This window comes from Cucurbita pepo, chromosome 1 (genome assembly GCF_057944985.1).
Source record: "Cucurbita pepo subsp. pepo isolate OVF chromosome 1, ASM5794498v1, whole genome shotgun sequence".
Classification (NCBI taxonomy): domain Eukaryota; kingdom Viridiplantae; phylum Streptophyta; class Magnoliopsida; order Cucurbitales; family Cucurbitaceae; genus Cucurbita; species Cucurbita pepo.
This window is the reverse complement of record NC_141798.1, coordinates 16,241,139-16,260,840: the sequence shown is the minus strand read 5'-3', so window position 1 is coordinate 16,260,840 and position 19,702 is coordinate 16,241,139. Positions and strand designations below refer to the sequence as shown.

Here is a 19,702-nt window from a genome sequence, read left to right as displayed (position 1 = left end):
AGATGGTAGTGATCCAAAAACATGTCCTAATCAAACAGCTTTCACATCCAAACACCAAATTCAAATTCAATAATGTTTTGTTCAATAATGTTATCTCTTACTTGGAAAAATATATGTTTGTAGGGCTCCTTTTCACTCTATTTCTATCCCCTTTTTCATTCCGTTCCATCTTTATATACCTATTTCGCTCGTCCTATGCCAACATATTTTATTATAAATCGTAGATTTCAATATCTTCTTTATAATACTTTCAATAAAAAAAAATATTATCATATTCAGCGACACTGTAACGTTACTTACTAAACTGAAGATTATGTTCATTTACCCATACGAGTCTTTTCAATATGTTCTGATTGCTCTCGTTCGAATATGATCTTGATTCATTCATGTATTTCTTATTTATTCAGATATTTATGAGTTACTAAATTTATTGGCATATTTTGTGGAATCTTTATTGATGGATGGGAAAAAATAATGTAAAGGGCCAAATTATTTGTGGCATCACAATATGCCAAATGACATGTTGACTTTATGCTAATGATTCGAGTTTTTTTTTTTTTTTTTTTAATGAATTAATAAACGAATTAAATTATAGATTAAGAGAGATATTTATGACGAGTCTACCTCAAGAACAACGGGAAGAAAATGATTTTCAAATAGGATCGATATTGCCCCTTTCAATCCTTCCTTTTTCGGCATTAATCTTTTAAATCATAGCGTACCCGCCCATGAAACTCGATGCCCCAAATATGCATATAAATACAAATTAATATTCGAACAACTTGCATACCTCTCGTTTCAAAATATATATACTCATTCTTGCTGGTCTTATTAGCAAAACTGCGTGTGATTGTACTAATCACTAATTCGAGCAAAAAAAAAAAAAAAAAAAACTTTAGAGTTTTATGGATAGATTTGAATTCATAACACAATTTTGTAAAATGTCGACCATACAGAAGTGTAAGGAAAGGTTAAAACAATGCCCTAATCTAATCTAAAATCTACAAAATAAAAATGTAACTACAGAGACATAAGTTCTATGATCTTCAGCTTGTCAACCATACCGAAGTGTTTTTTATCTTTAGCTGAACTAGAACTATAATCAAAGTTAAATAGAAGCAACTTTGAAAACAGCTGTTCTTCACTTTTCTTTTGTTTGTTTAATTACTATCCAACATTATATAATAATCATACCCCCAAAAATACTTTTATTTATTCTTTTTTTTTTTTTTAAATTATTATTCTTTGTTTTGCTTACAATCTAAGCCTTCTATTATTTATCCTATAAAATCTGTTCTCAATTATTATGTTTTAATTTGTTGAGTTATTTTTTTTATTATATTAGTAAACTCTAAAAATAAATTAAAAAATTTAGAAATAAAAAGATAATGAACAAAATAAATCTAAAATATATGTGGCAGAAAGGCATGTGGGAGAGCCACCATAGCTTATAGGAAAATCCAGTGATGATTTCATATTTTTTTTAATCCCAAAATTGTAATAATTACAAACAATATTTGGAGAATAATAATAATAATAAATAACTTTACTTTTCCCTCAATACTTTTTTTTTTTTTAATTTCACATTTCTTTTCAATAAAAATGGCCATAATTATGCAATTGTAATATTTTTAATAATTAAAATTTTATTTTGAAACTATTTATAGATTTTTGTTTTCAAAAATAAAAAAGAATGAACCCAAATTGTAAAAAAAAAAAAAAATGTTTTTTTTTTTTTTTTTTTTTTTTTTAGCCTTCTTGTTTAGGCCCACAGATACCTTGCTCATTTTTATCCCACTTAACTTTATTAAGTGCACAATTATTTTTTTCGAGCGGTAACAATGTTCAAATCTACCGTTAGTAAATATTGTCTTTTTTGGGTTTTTCTTTTCAAATTTCTCCTCAATGTTTTAAAACGCGTCTATTACGGAGAGGTTTACTAGCGGTGGGCCTATATCTACTAACAGTAGGCTTGACTGTTACAAATGGTATCAAACCTAAACATCAGGTAATGTGCCAATGAGAATGCAGACTCCCCAAAAAGGTGGATTGTGAGATCCCGTGAACGAAATATTAAGATCAATCTAGCCCAAATATTAACGATTGGGCCGAATACTTGGGCCAATATGAATTTATTGGGCCTTGACATTTGAATGGATTGTTCATGTAAGCCCATTAGACTCACACCTATGTGGCTTCAACTTCATACATATACTTTAGACAGTTGTTGATGAAAACGCATATCACTTTTTGCTCTCTGATTCCTTTTGTTCATACAATCATTGGAACCCAAATCAGCTCCACCAATTGGAAATTCTCTTATAAAACTCTCAATCTTTGCCAATTATACCTCACTTTTAACTCTGATCCTTTGCTAAACTCCTAAGTTTTCTCAATGCTTCCAATTCCAAACCCAGCTCTTCAAGCAACATTACCTACAAAACTCATTCTCAAACTCTATATATACCAACAACATCAAGCACAACAATTTAGCTCAATACTGACATGGACACTGTGAACAGGCCAGGTTTCAGGCATACTGCCTCTGCCATTGCAGCCCTTGCACATATTTTTGGTCTCACTGCCTGCATTCTTACGCTTGTTTGGCTCCTGCATTATCGAGGCGGCCTCGCCTACGATTCTCGGAGCGCCGACCTCGTTTTCAATGTAAGGCTCATATTTAATTTGTAGTTTTAAAGGAACTGATATTAAGAGATTTACTTTTGGCAGTGCCACCCGTTCTTCATGCTCCTTGGTTTCGTGATCGTGTCGGGGGAAGGTATAGCTCGCTCGAGTTTGTTTAGTTTATATCTTGAGATGATTCATAACTATGATTGAATTGGATTTGAGCAGCAATTATGGCTTACAAGACAGTGAGGGCAGACAAAATGACAACGAAGATAGTTCATATGGCGTTGCATTTTGTAGCCATTTGTATGGGAATTGTAGGCATAAATGCTGCTTTCAAGTTCCATGATATGATCAAATTGGAGCATATGTTTAGTTTGCATTCATGGATTGGCATTGTCACTTTCTGCCTCTATGGCTTACAGGTACATAATATAATATGCTGTTTGGTGTCGCTTTTGTCGTTAAAGTTTCAATTATGTTCTTAAACTTTTATACACGAATGGCATGGCAGTGGCTGTTGGGTCTGTGCACGTTCTTGTTTACAGGAGCAACCAGAGAGACCAAAGCCAGGCTGCTTCCATGGCACATAAGTGGGGGAAGGGCTCTGCTGCTGATGATTATCTGCACAGCCTTGACTGGTTTGTCTCAGAAGGCAACTTCTTCGACACTCACTGGCAACCATGAGTCTCGTTTGCTTAAGTTCACTGGTTTCTTCGTCCTCCTCTTCGGCATTTCCATCGATATCGCCATCGGTTTTGATCGGTTTCGCCACGTCGATCCCACGACTTAACTTTGTTTTTGTGTTTTGTTGTTGTGTTCTTTTCTGGTTGTTGTTCTTGGGTGATACTGTTGGTGGGACTATTTCTTTGTGTTGTATGGAGTGATTTTTCAGGCTCATTGTTGAGATGATGTATTAATAATGGTTAAGATCATATTTATCCTAACTCAAAACTTGTTCCGTTTAGAACAAATTAAAGATGATTAAACACATATCTCTAAGTTTCATTGTCAATTTTCGTCCGTTACGTATCACCGTCGGCCTTATAGTTTTAAAACGCGTCTACTAGAGGTTTTCACACTTTTGTAAGAAATGTTTCATTATTCCCATATCCAACCGAGGTGGGATCTCACAATTCTCACTTTTTCAATTACTCATAAAAACACTCAACTAGACATTACAAATTTGAAACAATTATAAAAGAAGTTTCGTTCCTTTCTCCAACCAATGAGAGATCTCACAATAATAAGGCTTGGGCTTGGGCTGTTATCTCGAAAAAAGCTAACTTGTCTAAAAACATTATCCTCTCGACCATAAACTTAGAGATTTCCTAAATCGATATTAAATAATAAACAAACACAACTCAATGAAACATAATCGTTAATAGTAAATATTATTTGCTAAAGCTCAACAAAAATGAAGTTAGAAATAAATGCACATACCCATCCCCCAACTTTCACACTATTTGCTTTTTTGTCATTTCCATCCTCTCCAACAATCCACCTATCTCCTTCTGCATTCTCATCTTCATGTTGTAGTAATCGATTTGAGAGTTCTCCAGCGCCTTCAGCTCCTCCGCCTTCTTCCTCCGCCTATTCTCCACCTCTTTCAAGCACAGCTTCCCGATCTTCTCCGCGTACTCCTCGTCGAGCTTCTCCGTCTTTGCAATGATTATCTGTCTTAGTCTTTCAGCCTCCCTCCGTGCCTCGTCTGCCTTGTTTTGGAACATCCCTGCCTCTGCTTTCTTGATTCTTATAATGCTTTCCAAGCTCTCCATGCCGTCTTTCTTTGTATATGTCCCGAATCGAAACTCATCGACTGCGTTCAAGTCGCTGCCAATGGTGGCTTTGAGATTGTTCCGTCGAAGATCACTGGTAATCAAGTCATGATGTGGCCTAGATGGGGTGTTTTTCTGCATCACGTATGATGAAGGTAGGGAACCCGACGGAGGAAGCAACATCCCCTCTTTTGACAGGCTGGCCGTGTCGGTTGTTCCCAACTTCTCGGAGAATACCCCTGAAGTTGAAATCTCTGATGTGCCATCTGCATTCAACCATAATAGAACCAAGTCATTGATTATGTTGGTCAAAGCCTACCGTAACACCAAAACGTGCGACCCGAATAAATCTTTAAGAAAACGAAATGAAGATCTTGAAAAATTGGAAGAGATCATAAGAACAAAATATTTTCGAGTCCGATCTTCCAAATTGATATGAGATTATCAAAGATGGAAATGGTTTGATCAACAAGGGAAACAACAGACTTAAACACGACACACACTTTCAAGAACAATCCAGCTATGTACAGAGCATCATTTTACTTCCATGTTTAAACTAAAGGAAAAACAATAAGCATATACACAAACAATTGAAGTAATATAACCCAGATTGTTATCCATAACGCAAAAAAACTACTATCTAACGTCAAACAGCAAAGAATTGCAGAAGATGACCATGAAAAGGTTAATTAGCACATCCTACACTTGTGTATAAAACACTTAAAAAAGCCACTTAATCTTCAACTGCAGGGTTTAATTTGTACGTTTTAGCGATCAATCATTGATCATTTACTTTCGTAAACTCGATAACTACTAGGAAAACTTTCTGCAACAGCCCAAACCCACCACTAACCAATATTGTTTGTTTTAGCCCGTTACGTATCGCCATCAGCCTCACGGTTTTATAACACATCGTAACAGCCCGAGCCCACCATTAACAGATATTGTTCGATTTAGCCCGTTACATATCGCTGTCAGCTTCATGGTTTTAAAACGAGTCTACTAGGAAGAGGTTTCCACACCCCTATAACGAATGCTTTGTTCCCCTCTCCAACCGATGTGGGATCTCACAATCCACCCCCTTCGAAGCCAGCGTCCTCGCTAGCACTCGTTCCTCTCTCAAATCGACGTGGAATCTCACAATCCACCCCTTTCGGTGTCCAACGTCTCACTGGCACACCGTCCGGTGTCCACCCCCTTCCGGGCTCAGCGTCCTCGCTCGCACACCACCTGGTGTTTGATTCTGATACCATTTATAACAGCCCAAGCCCACCGCTAGTAGATATTGTCCTCTTTGAACTTTCCTTTCGGGCCTCCCCTCAAGGTTTTTAAAACGTGTCTTCTAGGGAGAGGTTTCCACACCTTTATAAAGAATGCTTCGTCCTCTCCCAACTGATGTGGGATCTCACACTTTCACTCAAAAATAAAACCAAGACATTCACCTTAGTGAATATGTGCTACTATAATAGTGTGTACGCCCCTGGTTAATTGTATAGAAAGCTAATCGTGCGTCTTTGAACGACTAAAAAATGATTACTTATAATGAACCTCGAAAATCAAGTAAGAAAGGAGATGGCCATTTGAAGAATAAATGGAAAAATGAACAAGCAACAGATAGAACAAAAGTCAGCAAAAGTTTCACATGATATTATATACCTTCATGTTTCACGCAAGCAGTCAATAAACAAAAATCAACATTAAGGAGCACAAAGTAGATCAGCATCTATTGTATTTGGCAAACACATTAAACAATCAAATCTAGGAAAAAGACCAGAAAGGAAAAGCAAAATGAAAAAGTTATAGAACTTACGATTGAAGTATTCAAGAATGATATTGCAGGCCTCCCATGGAGCAAGTGCTTTGGATTCGAGCTTGGCCAGAATCCGAGCAGCTTTAATATACAAATCCTTGCCTTTGTAATCATCACTTCCAATAAAGATCCTTTTCACACATTCAAGCTCCTTCATCAAGGTTTCTAGACCCCAGTTCTTAGCACAGTACACAAAAACATCCTTCACAAATCCAAACATCTCTGAAGCATGATTACAAGCAATGCAGTGGAACTGCATCTCTGTTGTCCCCGACGGTCCTTTGAGGCTCGGACCAGGTCGGATGAGATTCTTCTCAATCCCACAGGAAGCATGGCACCAATGGGAGCAGACGTCACAACCAACCCAGCTACATGTATTGTTTGCACAATCAAAGTTCAAACAAATGGGGCACATACATGAGCTGCAAAACCCCTTGTTGGCTGAGCAGATTTTGCAGTCACAATCATCAACTGGGATTACATTCTTGCAGTTCCTGCATTTCAGAAACAAGAAAATGTCCACAAGCTCAGAAATGGAGCACCTGCTTTTTGCAGAGATGAAACTAGCAAGCCCCATCTTCACTGCAACTAGAATTTCAAGCTGTGCTTTGTGACACTTCGAAAGAGTTTCCTTAGTCAGATCGGATCGTCGCTCGAGCCGCTTTTGGAGGGACGATAATTCTTCTCTCTTGTCAGGCTTAGCAATCAGATCTTTCAAATAATCTTTAATTGATGCAAGTGTTTCATCAGGAAGCTCTTGAACTATCTGAGACATGACCAAGATAGACTCCGAGACGATTTCGCGAATAATTCTCTCCGGCCTAGTAATACCCTCTACCCCTTTCAAGTTTTCTGATCCCCTTCCAATCGAATTCCCTGACTTTGCCTCCATTTTCGGTCTCGCCGGTAGTTCAGACGGGAAAAACGAGTGTTCATCGGAGTTGTTACAAACCTCCTTATTCGAAGGGCGATTCCCCTGCAACAAGGAATTCAGCCCACTTCCATGATTTGATAAGGCAACTCCATCCCCTAAGGGTTTGAACCTGCTATGAACCGAACCATTAGTTCCCTCTCCACAGTTCCAAATATGGTCGTCTCTTCCAACCGAATACTCGTAATTCTCAGTCGAATTTCGAGTCAAGGAGCAACTGGGGTTGTGAGAAAATTGGTGGGAGTAGGAATAGGAAAGCGAAGCAGCAGTGAAATCGTTAGAACAAGTAGTTTGGGTATTGTTCATGGAAGGAGCCAAAGATTGAACGCTCCTACAGGGCTTAGACCGGACAGGGGGAGGATCTTCATTGTGCAAAGCATTTGAAGCAGTGAGAGAGAGGGAAACTTCAGGCAAAGCTAAAGAAAGATTAAGCGTTTCAAGCTTGGGTTTCTTTCCCCGATTCTCCCTTTCAATCTCCTCCTCAATCTCCCGCTTCGACTGATTTCCCCTAATCGAGTTCAAATTCAGGAAATCCCTCTCAACCCATCTATCATTTTCGTTACAATTCTCAGAAAACAAAACTTCCTTACCTTTGTAACTACCTTTCTCGAAGGAAGCCGCATAGCCCTTCTCTTTCGAATTCTCACAAAGGTAGCTAAGAGTGAGTTCTTGAGAGCCCGAATTCCCGATTCTCGGAGATTTCGAATACAACCCATCAGAACCCATCACCGATTCTTCCCGAAAACCAAAACCCTTGTCCGAAAAACCAGATTTCGCATCAGAATTCGGCCTCACACGCTCAGGAACATGGCGCCAAAGCTTGGTCCGAGAGTTCTCACCATCGGAGGCGAGATCCTTGCCCTCGAACATGCCTTAGCTAGAGGGGTTTGAAAAGAGGGGAAAAAATCAGGTGGTCGGGGATGATTTTGCTTTTGCTTTTGCTTTTGTTGTTGTTGTTCCTTCCCCCGTCGAGTGATTTACAATCCTTCGCAACGGGCAACAGGGAAAATGTCAAGCGTTTTCATACGAAGACGACGACGACTGCTTTTACTCGGTTTTGAGGATTACGGAAATAGCCCTTGACTTGTTCTGAATTACGGACACCTTTCTTCCTCTCTTTCTCTCTCCTTGCTTTTCCAGTATGCTTCTTTTTGTTCAGGGATGACGATGATGAAGAACTCCCAGTTGCAACGCCCCCACTTCCGCCGCCTTTTTCTTCCTTTCAAACAAGACTAAGCTAACCCCTCAAATTCCTCTCATTTTCTATTTTGTGTATCATAATACAAATCCAAAAAATAATATTCCTTACTTTTCAAAAGTTTTTACAACCTTGTCATTTTCTATTATTTTATTTCAAAAAATATTAAAATTTACCCCTTCCTAATATTGAATGTGTACAACATGTGCTTAGCCTATGTTATTACGATGCTATGGATGTTAGCCCCGTGATCTACGAGTTATGATTACTTTTACTTTTGCAATAATCCTCCTAACTCACCCTCAGTAGATATTGTACTTTTTGAACTTTTCATTTCGAGTTTCCTTTCAAGATTTTAATGTGTTTGTTAGGGATAGGTTTTCACACCTTTCTAAGCAATGCTTCGTTTCCCTCTCCAACCAAGGTAGGATCTCACAACTTTGTGGAACTATATACATGTTGTATGTTCCTCTCATGGTTTGCTTCTCCAGTCATGCATTATGTGTATGCATATAGTTATGTTGCTTTATTTGTGTCTCCTTCTTTTCCTTTAGTTTCGATATGCATGAGTGTACGTGTACCCATAGTCAGGCTGAGAAAAGATTCATACTCGCTTCGCTCCATGAGCATTTGTTGTAGTCATAGACGTGTTGCTTGTAGTTGTAGTTTTTTACTCAACAAGAAAGGTTACTTATTAGATATTTTTGAACACTCAACCTTTTTCAAACATTTTTTTTATATAAAGACAAGAAGACCTTGGACAGTCGCGGTATCTATTGCAAAGGTCATAAGACAAGTCGTATAAATAGCTGGTACATTTTCCACTTCTGTAAATATTTATTTTTTAAACATCGTTTAGTTATATCATTTTAATTTAAATTACGTTACCAAATTAAGTTTTGGAGAATTTATTTTTAAAATTATTTCCACCCGAGTACGGTTATTACATATAAAAAATAAAAAATAAAAAAAATTATAAATTAAATGTGAAGACAGTACAAAGATTTGAAAATGATTGACCAAAATTATACTTTTAATCCTGATTTGTGATTAATTTGGTAATAAATTTGTTTAACAACAGCATGCCATTTACAAAATAAGTAATTATTTGTATAATGAAGTATTTATATGCCACACAGGTAATCCAACTGGTTGTTACTGTATGAAATTTTTTTATTCCCGATGAGCAAATTCTAATACTGTTCGTACCATTGTTGGGTATGAATTGGCCACTCCGGCTTAGATTTCAGGTCAAAGGATCTGTTGTCAATATGTTGATTGTGAGCTGCCAAGTATCAGTCTCGCAACAGTACTCGTCCTCATATTAGAAAATCATCTTACCATGTGGTCGACATTTCATTCCCCTTAATCGTAGGTGCTCATTCAATTTTGATTTGAATCGATGTACCGGTCATGAATTCCTAAACTAAACAAACTTGGAGAGCTACGAGTCATTACCCAACCCAACGAACAATGTTGATACAATTCTTATATTGATCTAGAATATATTTTCATACGAAATATTTAGTCGCGTGAAATCCCCATCTCGTTGCTGGGTCATGAAAAAGATATTCTTGGACAATTGTTTTAACAATAATAACTTAGGTTTGTTGTATTTAATGTGATTATAACCGTTTGACTTTTAATTCAAACATTAAAGAATTCCATATTTCTATAATCTAAGGTTTGGTCAACATTTTATAAAAAGAACATGTTTTTAGTACCATGATAAATGACTATTTAACTTGTTCCTTAGGTCTCATTCTCAAATTTAACCTTAACCTTATTGAAATTCATAATAATAATAATAATAATAAAATTCAAACTTTTAAAACTAAAAGCAAAGTCTTTTCGATAATAAAAGTTTATACAATAAAGTGTTTTTTTTTTTTTTTTTTACTCCATCATAGAAACTCCAGAGTTAAACGTGTTTTGTATGGAGCAATTTTATGTTCGGTGACCTCTTGAAAACTTTTCTAAGAAATATATGATTAAAGACAAAACATATTAAAAAAACTCGTGTTAGTATGTAAAGATAGTCTTCACACTTGGAAGCAATAACTTAATTCATATAATTTATATGAAGACATGTAAATGGTGGTATCCTATACAATAAGTTTATATCAGATTGGATCATGAAATGTTTAATCTCTTTATAAGTTTGTTATTGAGAAGATTAATATTTCACAAAATGATCATATGTGACTCGATCTTAATCTTGAGTGAGTTATAAACTCCTATACATGAAGACTTATCATTTGATATTTAATTAATACGAATGAGAATGACTTTTGTAACTAATTTAATATGTATACCATTTTGAGAATTTGTCTAAAGAACCTAATTTAAAATTCACTTTTGGGAGACTATTTCGTTTGACCAAATGTGAATCTCATACCGTTGAAAGCAATCCTGATGTAAATCCCATAAGAAGGTTAGAATTATTTTTAAATAAAATCAAAGTCAATTCTAACATTTCGAAGTGGTGACTCGAATTTGAGTGTCTTACCAATGATGAAACGCTAATAACCTTGCAACTATTAACACGTTGGAGCGATCAGCGCTACATAAAAAAAGATTATTGATAACACCGATGCATTGAACTTGGTCGGGACAAAGCAAGGTTTGTAGCGGCTAAAGAAATACGCTCGATTCAGCTCGACGCTTGGGTAGCTCATTGCTCCAAAGGTGGTTGAAGAAAAAGAAACCCAGGCGGCGACCACCAACATGGAGAGAGAGGGAGTGGCGCTCGTACGACGGAGGAGACCTCCCTTTGACGACGCTATTTAATGCATCTGAATTTTTGTCTTAAAACTTTGACTTGGTCAAACTCCCCTTATGATATGCTCAAACATTTTGTGTACTTTCATAAGAACATTAAGATATAAAAATTTAGTATAAGCTTGGTTGGAATACAAAATGAAATAATTGAATAAAATATAGAAAGAGATAACATTATGTATATATTTAATTTCATATGGTAATGTGGTGCCTCCAAATTGGCAGCATCTTAAATTCCAACTTAGTGGTCCAATCCTAAAAACACTTGCCCTTGTCTCAATGGATCATGTTGGTTTCTTGCCCTCTTTCTTTGAAACCTTTGTCCCAACCCCCCATACCCCACTACTTTTGTCTCTACACAAATATTCATATGCGACTCTCGAATAAAAAAAAAATATATGTATATAAATTAACCGAGACCACATCTAAATGAGAGATCATAAAGATAGAATGACTAAGAAATACTTTTAAAAAATTAAAAGTCTACCTATACTGATATCCAAGTCATCAGTTGTCCAATTATGGACTTATATTATAAATTATAAATGAAATGCTAATATTGTGTTAAATTAGTTATTCATTTATGATTCGAACATATCTAAATTCAATTATTATATCTATTAAATAATAGGTAAAGGAGAGAGAATCATCATTTTATTTATTTTATATACACACAATGGCCTCATTATTATTCTAATGTTTTGTAAATAATTAGGATGGATGCCTAGCTCCATTATTGATTTTTTTTTTCTCTTATATTAAAGAATGAAAAAGAAAGGAAAACCAATCACGAATTGCCACCTGTATTTCATTAAAACGACATGTTTCAATGGAGGATGAGAATTTTTGGTGGCCATTAGAGTCAACACGGCTTTGATTTATTTATTTTCTCATTTTCTTCCTAGGGCAATTCTTACGAGATAAAAGATACTAATTATTATTGTAAAAGTCAATAAATTAATTTCTTGTACTATAAAAAAAATATATCGTATGAGCTTTTTGTTATTTTGTTCGTTTAGAATATTTTTAGGAATATAACCTTTAATTCTTTGATATTTTAAAAAATCATTTATAAGCTATAAGAAATTAAAAAAAAATCAGATGTAAAAATAAATTATTTATGAAAGGATAACAGTTAAAAACAAGTACCTGAATATATTCTCAACAAAAAAAAAAAGTCTATTATAATATATATTTTTAAAAATCATCAAAAGTCAAAATAGAGGTACCAGAACAATTATTTAAATTCACCCAAAAAATTAGATAAGGTAAAAAAGAAAAGAAAAAAAAGGCCACGTGTATATAATTTATTGGAGGGTAGAAGGGAAGGGCAATTTCGTCAATACACTTGAATTGAGCGCCGTCGTGTGGTTCATGACTCGTGACCTTATGCCGACAATGTTCGCTTTATCCGATAAATGTTCTTGTAGTGGTTAAGTTTATTTAATTTTAATTTTAATCTTATCTTAGGATATAATCTCAAATAAAACTATTATTGTGTCTCGCACCACTTTATATTTTGAATAATGAGTTTAATCCAAATAAAATATAAACTTAAACAAGATAAGTACATACACGCGCGTTACAACATCCATACGTAGCTATAAAACGATTTTATTTACCAAACTTGATATTAAAACTCGAGTTGATGGCGAGGTCCAACTTAAGAACTGATAGGTACAAGAGAGATTATCGAGCCATTACTTATCAACAGTGGAAGGAATATGATATTAGTTTACAATTGTAATAGTCTAAGCCCACCTATTGTCCGCTTTAATCCGTTACACATCATTGTTTCCTTTAGGGTTTTAAAACACATGTGCTAGGTAAGATTTCAACACCCTTATAAAAAATGTTTCGTTCCTCTTGGGGGCCAACGTCCTCACTAACAAACCACCTGCTATCCAACTCTAATACCATTTATGACAGCTCAAACTCATCGCTAACAAATATTGTCCACTTTGACCTTTTACGTATCGTCGTCAGCCTCAATTTTAAAACGCCTCTGCTAGGGAGAGGTTTCCACACCCTTATAAGGAATGTTTCATTCCCCTCTCCAATCGATGTGGAATCTCACAGTGCACCCCCCTTGGGAGCCAACATCCTTGCTGGCACATCATCTGATGTTTGGTTCTGATACCATTTAAAACAGCTCGAACAGCAAGAAGTTTCTACACCCTTATGATGAATGTTTGGTTCCCCTCTCTAGTCGATGTGAGATCTCACAAGAATATACCAAGTTTTAGTTCAGTTCACTCTCACAAATGCTTGTCAAAATGAGGATCGACGGTATCTCCATTAGAAGCTTTGTTTGCATATTGTTACGTTGAAAAACCAACTTCACGTCATTTCGATCGATAAACGGTATCGATTCGAGATTAGAATAGAAACTTTTGGAATTCATGGACAAAAATTGCAAAGAAAAAGGAGGGTAAAGGTTCAAAAAAGTGTATTTTAGATTAGGATAAGGGTAATTGGCACAAAAGGAAAAAATTTGAAGATTTATTCAACAATTCATAAGCTTAGAGCCACTAAAAAATGGCAGACAATGGCAGACACATCCCACTTTACAAAAGTTGATACATTAAGAAGAAGGCATCAAAATGAAAATTACTTACTAAAGCCTCAAAGTGAGATCAGGAGATGATTCTTCTGTTCTTGGTGGAGTTGGAATTGTCTTCCCAAACTCTGAATCCGAAATTTGAACCGTGGATTTCAAAGGACCTAAGCTGCTATCAACTTTGGCAGCCACCTGCCTGAAGCTTCCTGGCCAAAACATCCCGACATCGTCCTCGTATTCCTCAACGAATGTCGGGAACCCAAAAGCGCTATGCTCGAACTTTGCTCCAACGCTCCTACCAGGATAAGGCCTATGATCTGAAGCTAGAACTGTTTGGTGTAGAGCACCATGAGCTTCAATGCCAAGTGATCTAAGAGCTGAGCCATGAAGAGGCAGCGATGCCAAGCTACCGTATCGATCGAAGAACATTCCCATTCGAGTTACACGTTTAGCCATTGTCCTCTCTCTTTTGTGTGCATTTTGATGCCCACCAAGCGCCTGCGAGCTGAAAAACTTACGTCGACAGTAATTGCAAGAGAAAACTCTCGGCGTCGATGCAGACGATGATTTGTTACCATTTGTTTCCCCGTGATTCTCGCCATCACCATCACCCTTTGATTCGATATCGTTGGAGTTAAACTGAAGTGTCAAGTCAAGTGAAATGGGCACTGCATCAGCAACAGCAACAGCAACTTTACTCGAGCTTGGAGGGCAGGAAGAACTGGCAGTGCCAGTGTTAGAGTGATCAGGATTTGCTTCTTGACTACTGCTAGGCTCTGAATCTTTAGCAGCTTCAATATTGAAATCTAAAGTTTCCATTATTTGAATGAATTGTCCAAAAAAGTTAAGAACCAGAGGCTTCCAAACACAGAGAATGATTCTCTTCCTTCTGTTTTAAGAATTACAAGAACAATCAAATAAGTTCATGTTGCTTCTGCATTGCACAATAATGGAAAAGAACGTTCAAGAACATGACATTTTTCCTAAAAGTTTATGCTAATGAACCCTAAAACTTGATCAATCTTTGGCTATGAATCCATGAAAGAAGCCACAAGCCCTCAACACTTCAGCAGCTGTTCTACCAGAACTTGATATCAAGAAGCTAAGCTCAAGATTAGCATATATATCTGTTCATCCCAAACTACAATTTCACAAATCTTACACCTACATAAACCTAGATTCATGGAACTTCCTCCATGAATTCAAACACAAATTATTACCCAGAGCAACTAAGCAAGCACATGGTCACAACATCAGGTATCATAGAAGCAGATTCATTCAGTGAAAAAGAGTAAAATCAGACCCATAAAGGGAAAAAGCCCAGAAAAATTCCAAGAAAAGAAGCAAAAAGAGCGACTAATCATAACCCAGAAAGCATAAATTTCATCTCATCATCATTCAAAAACAGACCCAGAAGAAAACAGAACAGAAGCAAAGAAGAGGGCAACATTAAAATCAAGCAAAAACATAAAAAAAAACAAGAAGGGATTCACATCTAGAGTGACATACATGGGTTTATTGAAGAATCGGGAGAGCCCTTGTGCGTTAATCTATGCGTTGAAGGCTATGGCAGCGGCAGTGAGACGCAGAGTGAGGAAACGGTAAGAGGCAGAGAGGAGGGAGGTGGGTTTCCATAGCCTTTACTGGTTATGGAGTGGGTAAGATTCGACAGATGAAATAAATGGGCGGAGAGAGAGAGAGAGAGAGAAAGAGAGAGAGGGGTTGTGGTGGGATGGAAGATATGGTGTAAAGTTAGAGAATCAGAATGAAAAAACCCATTATTTTAGTTGAATTTTTGGAGTGTTCCATTATTCAAAACGAAACCCAATAATCAGATTATGGTGGGATGGAAGATATGGTGTAAAGTTACAGAATCAGAATGGAAAACCCATTACTTTGGTTGAATTTTTGGACTCTATTATTATTATTATTATTCAAAAATGAAACCCAATATTGATAATCACAAACTGAGAGAAGAAACCAGCTCAAGTGCCATCATCTTTTTGCCTAAAACGCCTCTTCTCTCACACTAATAATGAAAGAGAGAGAGGCCCAACAAATAAAAAAAAGTATCTAATCTTTACTAATCATACTACTACTTCTACTCGTGTTTTGGGATGTTTTCGGAATCTCACGGTCTATCTCTTTTCGAGGTCCAACGTGCACTCGTTACTCTCTCCAATCGATGTGGAATCTCGCATCAATTATTCCGTGCTTTACAAATAATAAAATCATACACAAATGAATCGACATGCGATTCATAAAACTTGAACTTCTCCAATCTTTTTACATTCATTAAAACAGTGTATGAGTGGTCTAATCAAGTATAATATGGAACAACAAACTATGGTCCAATAATTTAGAACAAAAAGGTGAGAACCCACAAATGGAAAAGGAGGGCAAAGCACATGATGTCTCACACAAAGCACATACAAATGACTTTGTACATATCTTTAATGAAAATTACAGTTGGGAGTTTTGGGCATTTGGTGGTTGAGAGGGACAGACATGTATATCATTAGTCATCTTCGCAACGAGTGTAGACACACAAGCTTTAGAACTAAAGACAAGAGGACTAGTGAACTACTTTCAAAATTTGAGCCATAAGCCTTCAAATCATCCCCACTACCTTTTCATTTCTATACAAATCCAAAACAACATCAAATCATGTCTTGTCATGTAAATAGATAGCCATTATATGTTCTTCTAATTCATACAATTTTCTTTTGGGGATCTTTATTTTATATATAAATATAAAGAAATACATGCTTTATAGAAAGCAAATAAAATGTTATTTAATTATAATTGGATTATCGTGTCGATATAAGTTTGTTTGAACTATCTATGACCGGTGAAGCAAACACCATCATTTGTGTATGATATCTTTCCTCTAATTGAAAAAAAAAAAGTTGTAACTTTTCCTTTATCGGTCGTATCACTAAAGATAACCATATTTCCACATAAACATGATCGTGACCATATTGCTACTTTTCCTCGTGGCTACCATTTTGTCACTCTTCTTCAAGGCTATATTGGCAAGTTTTTGCAATCTCATTTTTTCGTAATCATAAATATGGACGAGGTCTCACAGCTAAGAGAGCATACGTTATAATTCGTGATGCATCATTATAATCATTTCTTCTGTGAATCGTTTCTATTAATTACGTGGCTAGATTACTTTCCTTATTTATTACTGAGAGTATCATCAATTTTTCGTGTCACATCATACCTGGCGTACATGCATTACAATAAAAATGGTTCTTGTTAGAAAATAGTATTTTATTATATATTAAAAGTTCACCGAACCAAGCATATAGTGTTCAATAATATGATTGCTTGCCTTGATTGTAGCTTAAACAGACTTTGAACTTTTTTTAAGGCTATTGGTTCTATATCACGAGATACACGTATAAACTCTAGTATTCATAACTCTTACTTAGATATGGTTATCATGTCTCAAACCGATTTAAATTAAAAGAAAAATTATTAAGTCACGCTTAAATGGAAGAATTGTTGAGGATTGTTGGGAGGGAGTCCCATGTTGGCTAATTAATAGAATGATCACGGTGTTTATAAGTAAGGAATACATCTTCATTGGTATGAGGCCTTTTGTGAAGCCCAAAGCAAAGCCATGAGAGCTTATGCTCAAAGTGGACAGTATCATACTATTGTAGAGATCCGTGATTCTTAGCATGGTATCAGAGTCATGCCCTTAGTATAGCTATGCCAATAGAATCCTCAAGTGTCGAACAAAGAAATTTCTCCAGAAAAAGAAGTCGAGCCTCGATTAAGGGGAGACTGTTTGAGGGCTACATAGACTTTTTGAGGAATACATCTTCATTGGTACAAGGACTTTTGAGGAAGCTCAAAGCAAAGCCATGAGAGGTTATGCTTAAAGTGGAAATATCATACTATTGTGGAAATCCGTGACGTACACTATCGACACATGTATACCATGAAACCTAACTATCTCCTTGTAACATTTCGTCTATGCAAAATAGATGATTCTATATGGAATAAACGTGTAAACTTTGTAGAAGATCTACCATTAATCAATCAGTTGTGTGGCCTTATATTACCTCCAATAACACAGTTACTCATCCATATCAATGTCACTTGGATCTTTAGGCACATCAACACTTAACCAAATGTGTTTAGTTTGTTCTTCCATCTTTTGTGTAGAATTTCTTTAATGTTGCCTAAATCTAGTAATAATTCCTTCTATGAGGGCCAGCTTGCTGCTCTGATCGCTAGTTATATAGTATGAGCATCCTGAATTAGTGATCCAGTTATTCTCGAAATTGATATGTCCTTCCATCATCGCATTGAGCGCTAGCTCGTCTTCTTCTATGGCACATAGTACCCCTACATCCCATTAATCATTCATCTCCTTTTTGGAGGTTGCCACATTGCTCTCGACGAACTTTTTCTTGGACCAACAATTCTTGGACATGTGGTCTTTCTTTTTGTCGTTGTTGCAAATACCTTCAAATCTCTTCCCTTGAGAACTCTTGTTGTTGTTCTTCTAAGCTCTCTAAGTTAGTTTGTGCCGGGTGGCTTCTTTCTTTGTCACCATTTTGTATCCATTGGCTTATTATTGCTCCAGCTTTTGCTTGTGTAGAGTGCTTCTTCTTCATTGTTCAGCGTGATGTCTCTCATTTACTTAGTCATGGATTTTTGGCTGGCTAGCAAATTTTTAAACTCTACCAGTGTTGGTTGAGCCGACCATCTTTGTACAGCAACAACAAAGCTTCTTCGCAATCCATGGATAATGATTCTCTTCATTCGAGTTTCTCCAATGACATACTTGAAATTTAGTTTAATAATCTCCTAACAAATCAACTTAACCCTAGATTGATAATATTATTTATTTTTCGGCCTTACCGTTTTTCTTGGTGTGTTTTTAAAGTTTTACCTCGGACGTAAATCTATGGCATCGTTTGAAATTATTTTAAATGAATGTTTCTACACTTAATAGTCATGTCATGCAGCGACGACTTTATTTTTAATTGAAAAGTCAGGTCATTACAAGAAATATGTCTGCTCCTATATAAGTGTATCATAAAATCATTATGGATACCACCCCTAGTGGTTTGAATAATTTCTAATAATACATTCAACTCATTATACAATCGTCATCATTAGAATCCATGTCTCCTTCAAAAAAGACATGGACAAAATAGTCACTAGTGAGGGTCAAACTCTTAATGATCTACCTCACTCTCATACTCAACCAATCTTGGATCTACTCACAACTTGATGCAACTCCAACATTCTCATGTTACCTTCATACAAATTTAGCTCTTTCCTTCAAACATCACCATAAATTATTAGACCGTTTGTTTAACTTTAAAGGCTCTTTATGCAGTCGAGATGTACGTGTGAGGTAGCTAAACCAACGTGTTGTCAAGCCATAACATTTTGAAATAAAAAAAATCTTGTCTAACGACGTTGACTGCTTCTACATGCATGTCACAATTCTCTATGCTCTTAATATTATAAACACGTGAAATCAATGAACATAAGTGAAGACGTACTTGATTTAGATTCGAGATCTCGAGAAAAATAGTAAAACATTATTCATAGTCTTATATAAATCACGGGATTAAGAAAATATCGAGTTCTTAAGTGAGTTCATAACATTTAAAGAAAAGAAAAACACACCCAAAATCTAATATATAAATGCAGTAGCTACTATGTATCGAATGTCTTTTTAGAAAAATATTATAAGAACGGTTGAGTATTTATAGAATACATAGCAAGTAGCCCCACTATTAAGGTCGAAACATGAAATTTCTTTTTAATGGGACCTAAAACTATGGCTTTGGGTTCTAGTCTTTTTAGTTCGAGATGTGTATCACGTTCATACACATAGTTGTATATGCACTATTTTCGTACGACCCACTAAGACCCACGAAAGTGTAATCGAAACTATATAATAAAGTTGGGAAGATGAAAAATTTGTGACACTGTTATGTTCGTGAAGAAGTTGAGATGATAGACAATTTTGAGAACT

The 19,702-nt window shown here is 36.0% G+C and overlaps 3 protein-coding genes across 3 annotated transcripts; 1 reads left to right on the top strand and 2 right to left on the bottom strand.

Moving 5' to 3' along the window:
- The first annotated feature begins 2,470 nt into the window (after window positions 1–2,470).
- Window positions 2,471–3,575, top strand: LOC111784996 (Cytochrome b561/ferric reductase transmembrane protein family). Its single transcript, XM_023665488.2, has 4 exons — window positions 2,471–2,667; window positions 2,731–2,779; window positions 2,854–3,053; window positions 3,143–3,575. Exons 1-4 carry the CDS (start codon window positions 2,506–2,508, stop codon window positions 3,419–3,421), a joined length of 690 nt encoding a protein of 229 aa, XP_023521256.2. The 5' UTR covers window positions 2,471–2,505; the 3' UTR covers window positions 3,422–3,575.
- Window positions 3,576–3,955: 380 nt separating this feature from the next.
- On the bottom strand, window positions 3,956–8,359 carry LOC111784995 (protein OBERON 3). Its single transcript, XM_023665487.2, has 2 exons — window positions 6,217–8,359; window positions 3,956–4,672 (listed from the first exon to the last, which is right to left on the bottom strand). The coding sequence occupies exons 1-2, from the start codon at window positions 8,015–8,017 to the stop codon at window positions 4,086–4,088; spliced, it is 2,388 nt and encodes a 795-aa protein (XP_023521255.2). The 5' UTR covers window positions 8,018–8,359; the 3' UTR covers window positions 3,956–4,085.
- A 5,241-nt stretch (window positions 8,360–13,600) lies between these two features.
- LOC111784997 (zinc finger protein 7) lies at window positions 13,601–15,576 on the bottom strand. Its single transcript, XM_023665489.2, has 2 exons — window positions 15,196–15,576; window positions 13,601–14,575 (listed from the first exon to the last, which is right to left on the bottom strand). The coding sequence occupies exon 2, from the start codon at window positions 14,503–14,505 to the stop codon at window positions 13,744–13,746; it is 762 nt and encodes a 253-aa protein (XP_023521257.2). The 5' UTR covers window positions 14,506–14,575; window positions 15,196–15,576; the 3' UTR covers window positions 13,601–13,743.
- Window positions 15,577–19,702: the final 4,126 nt, after the last annotated feature.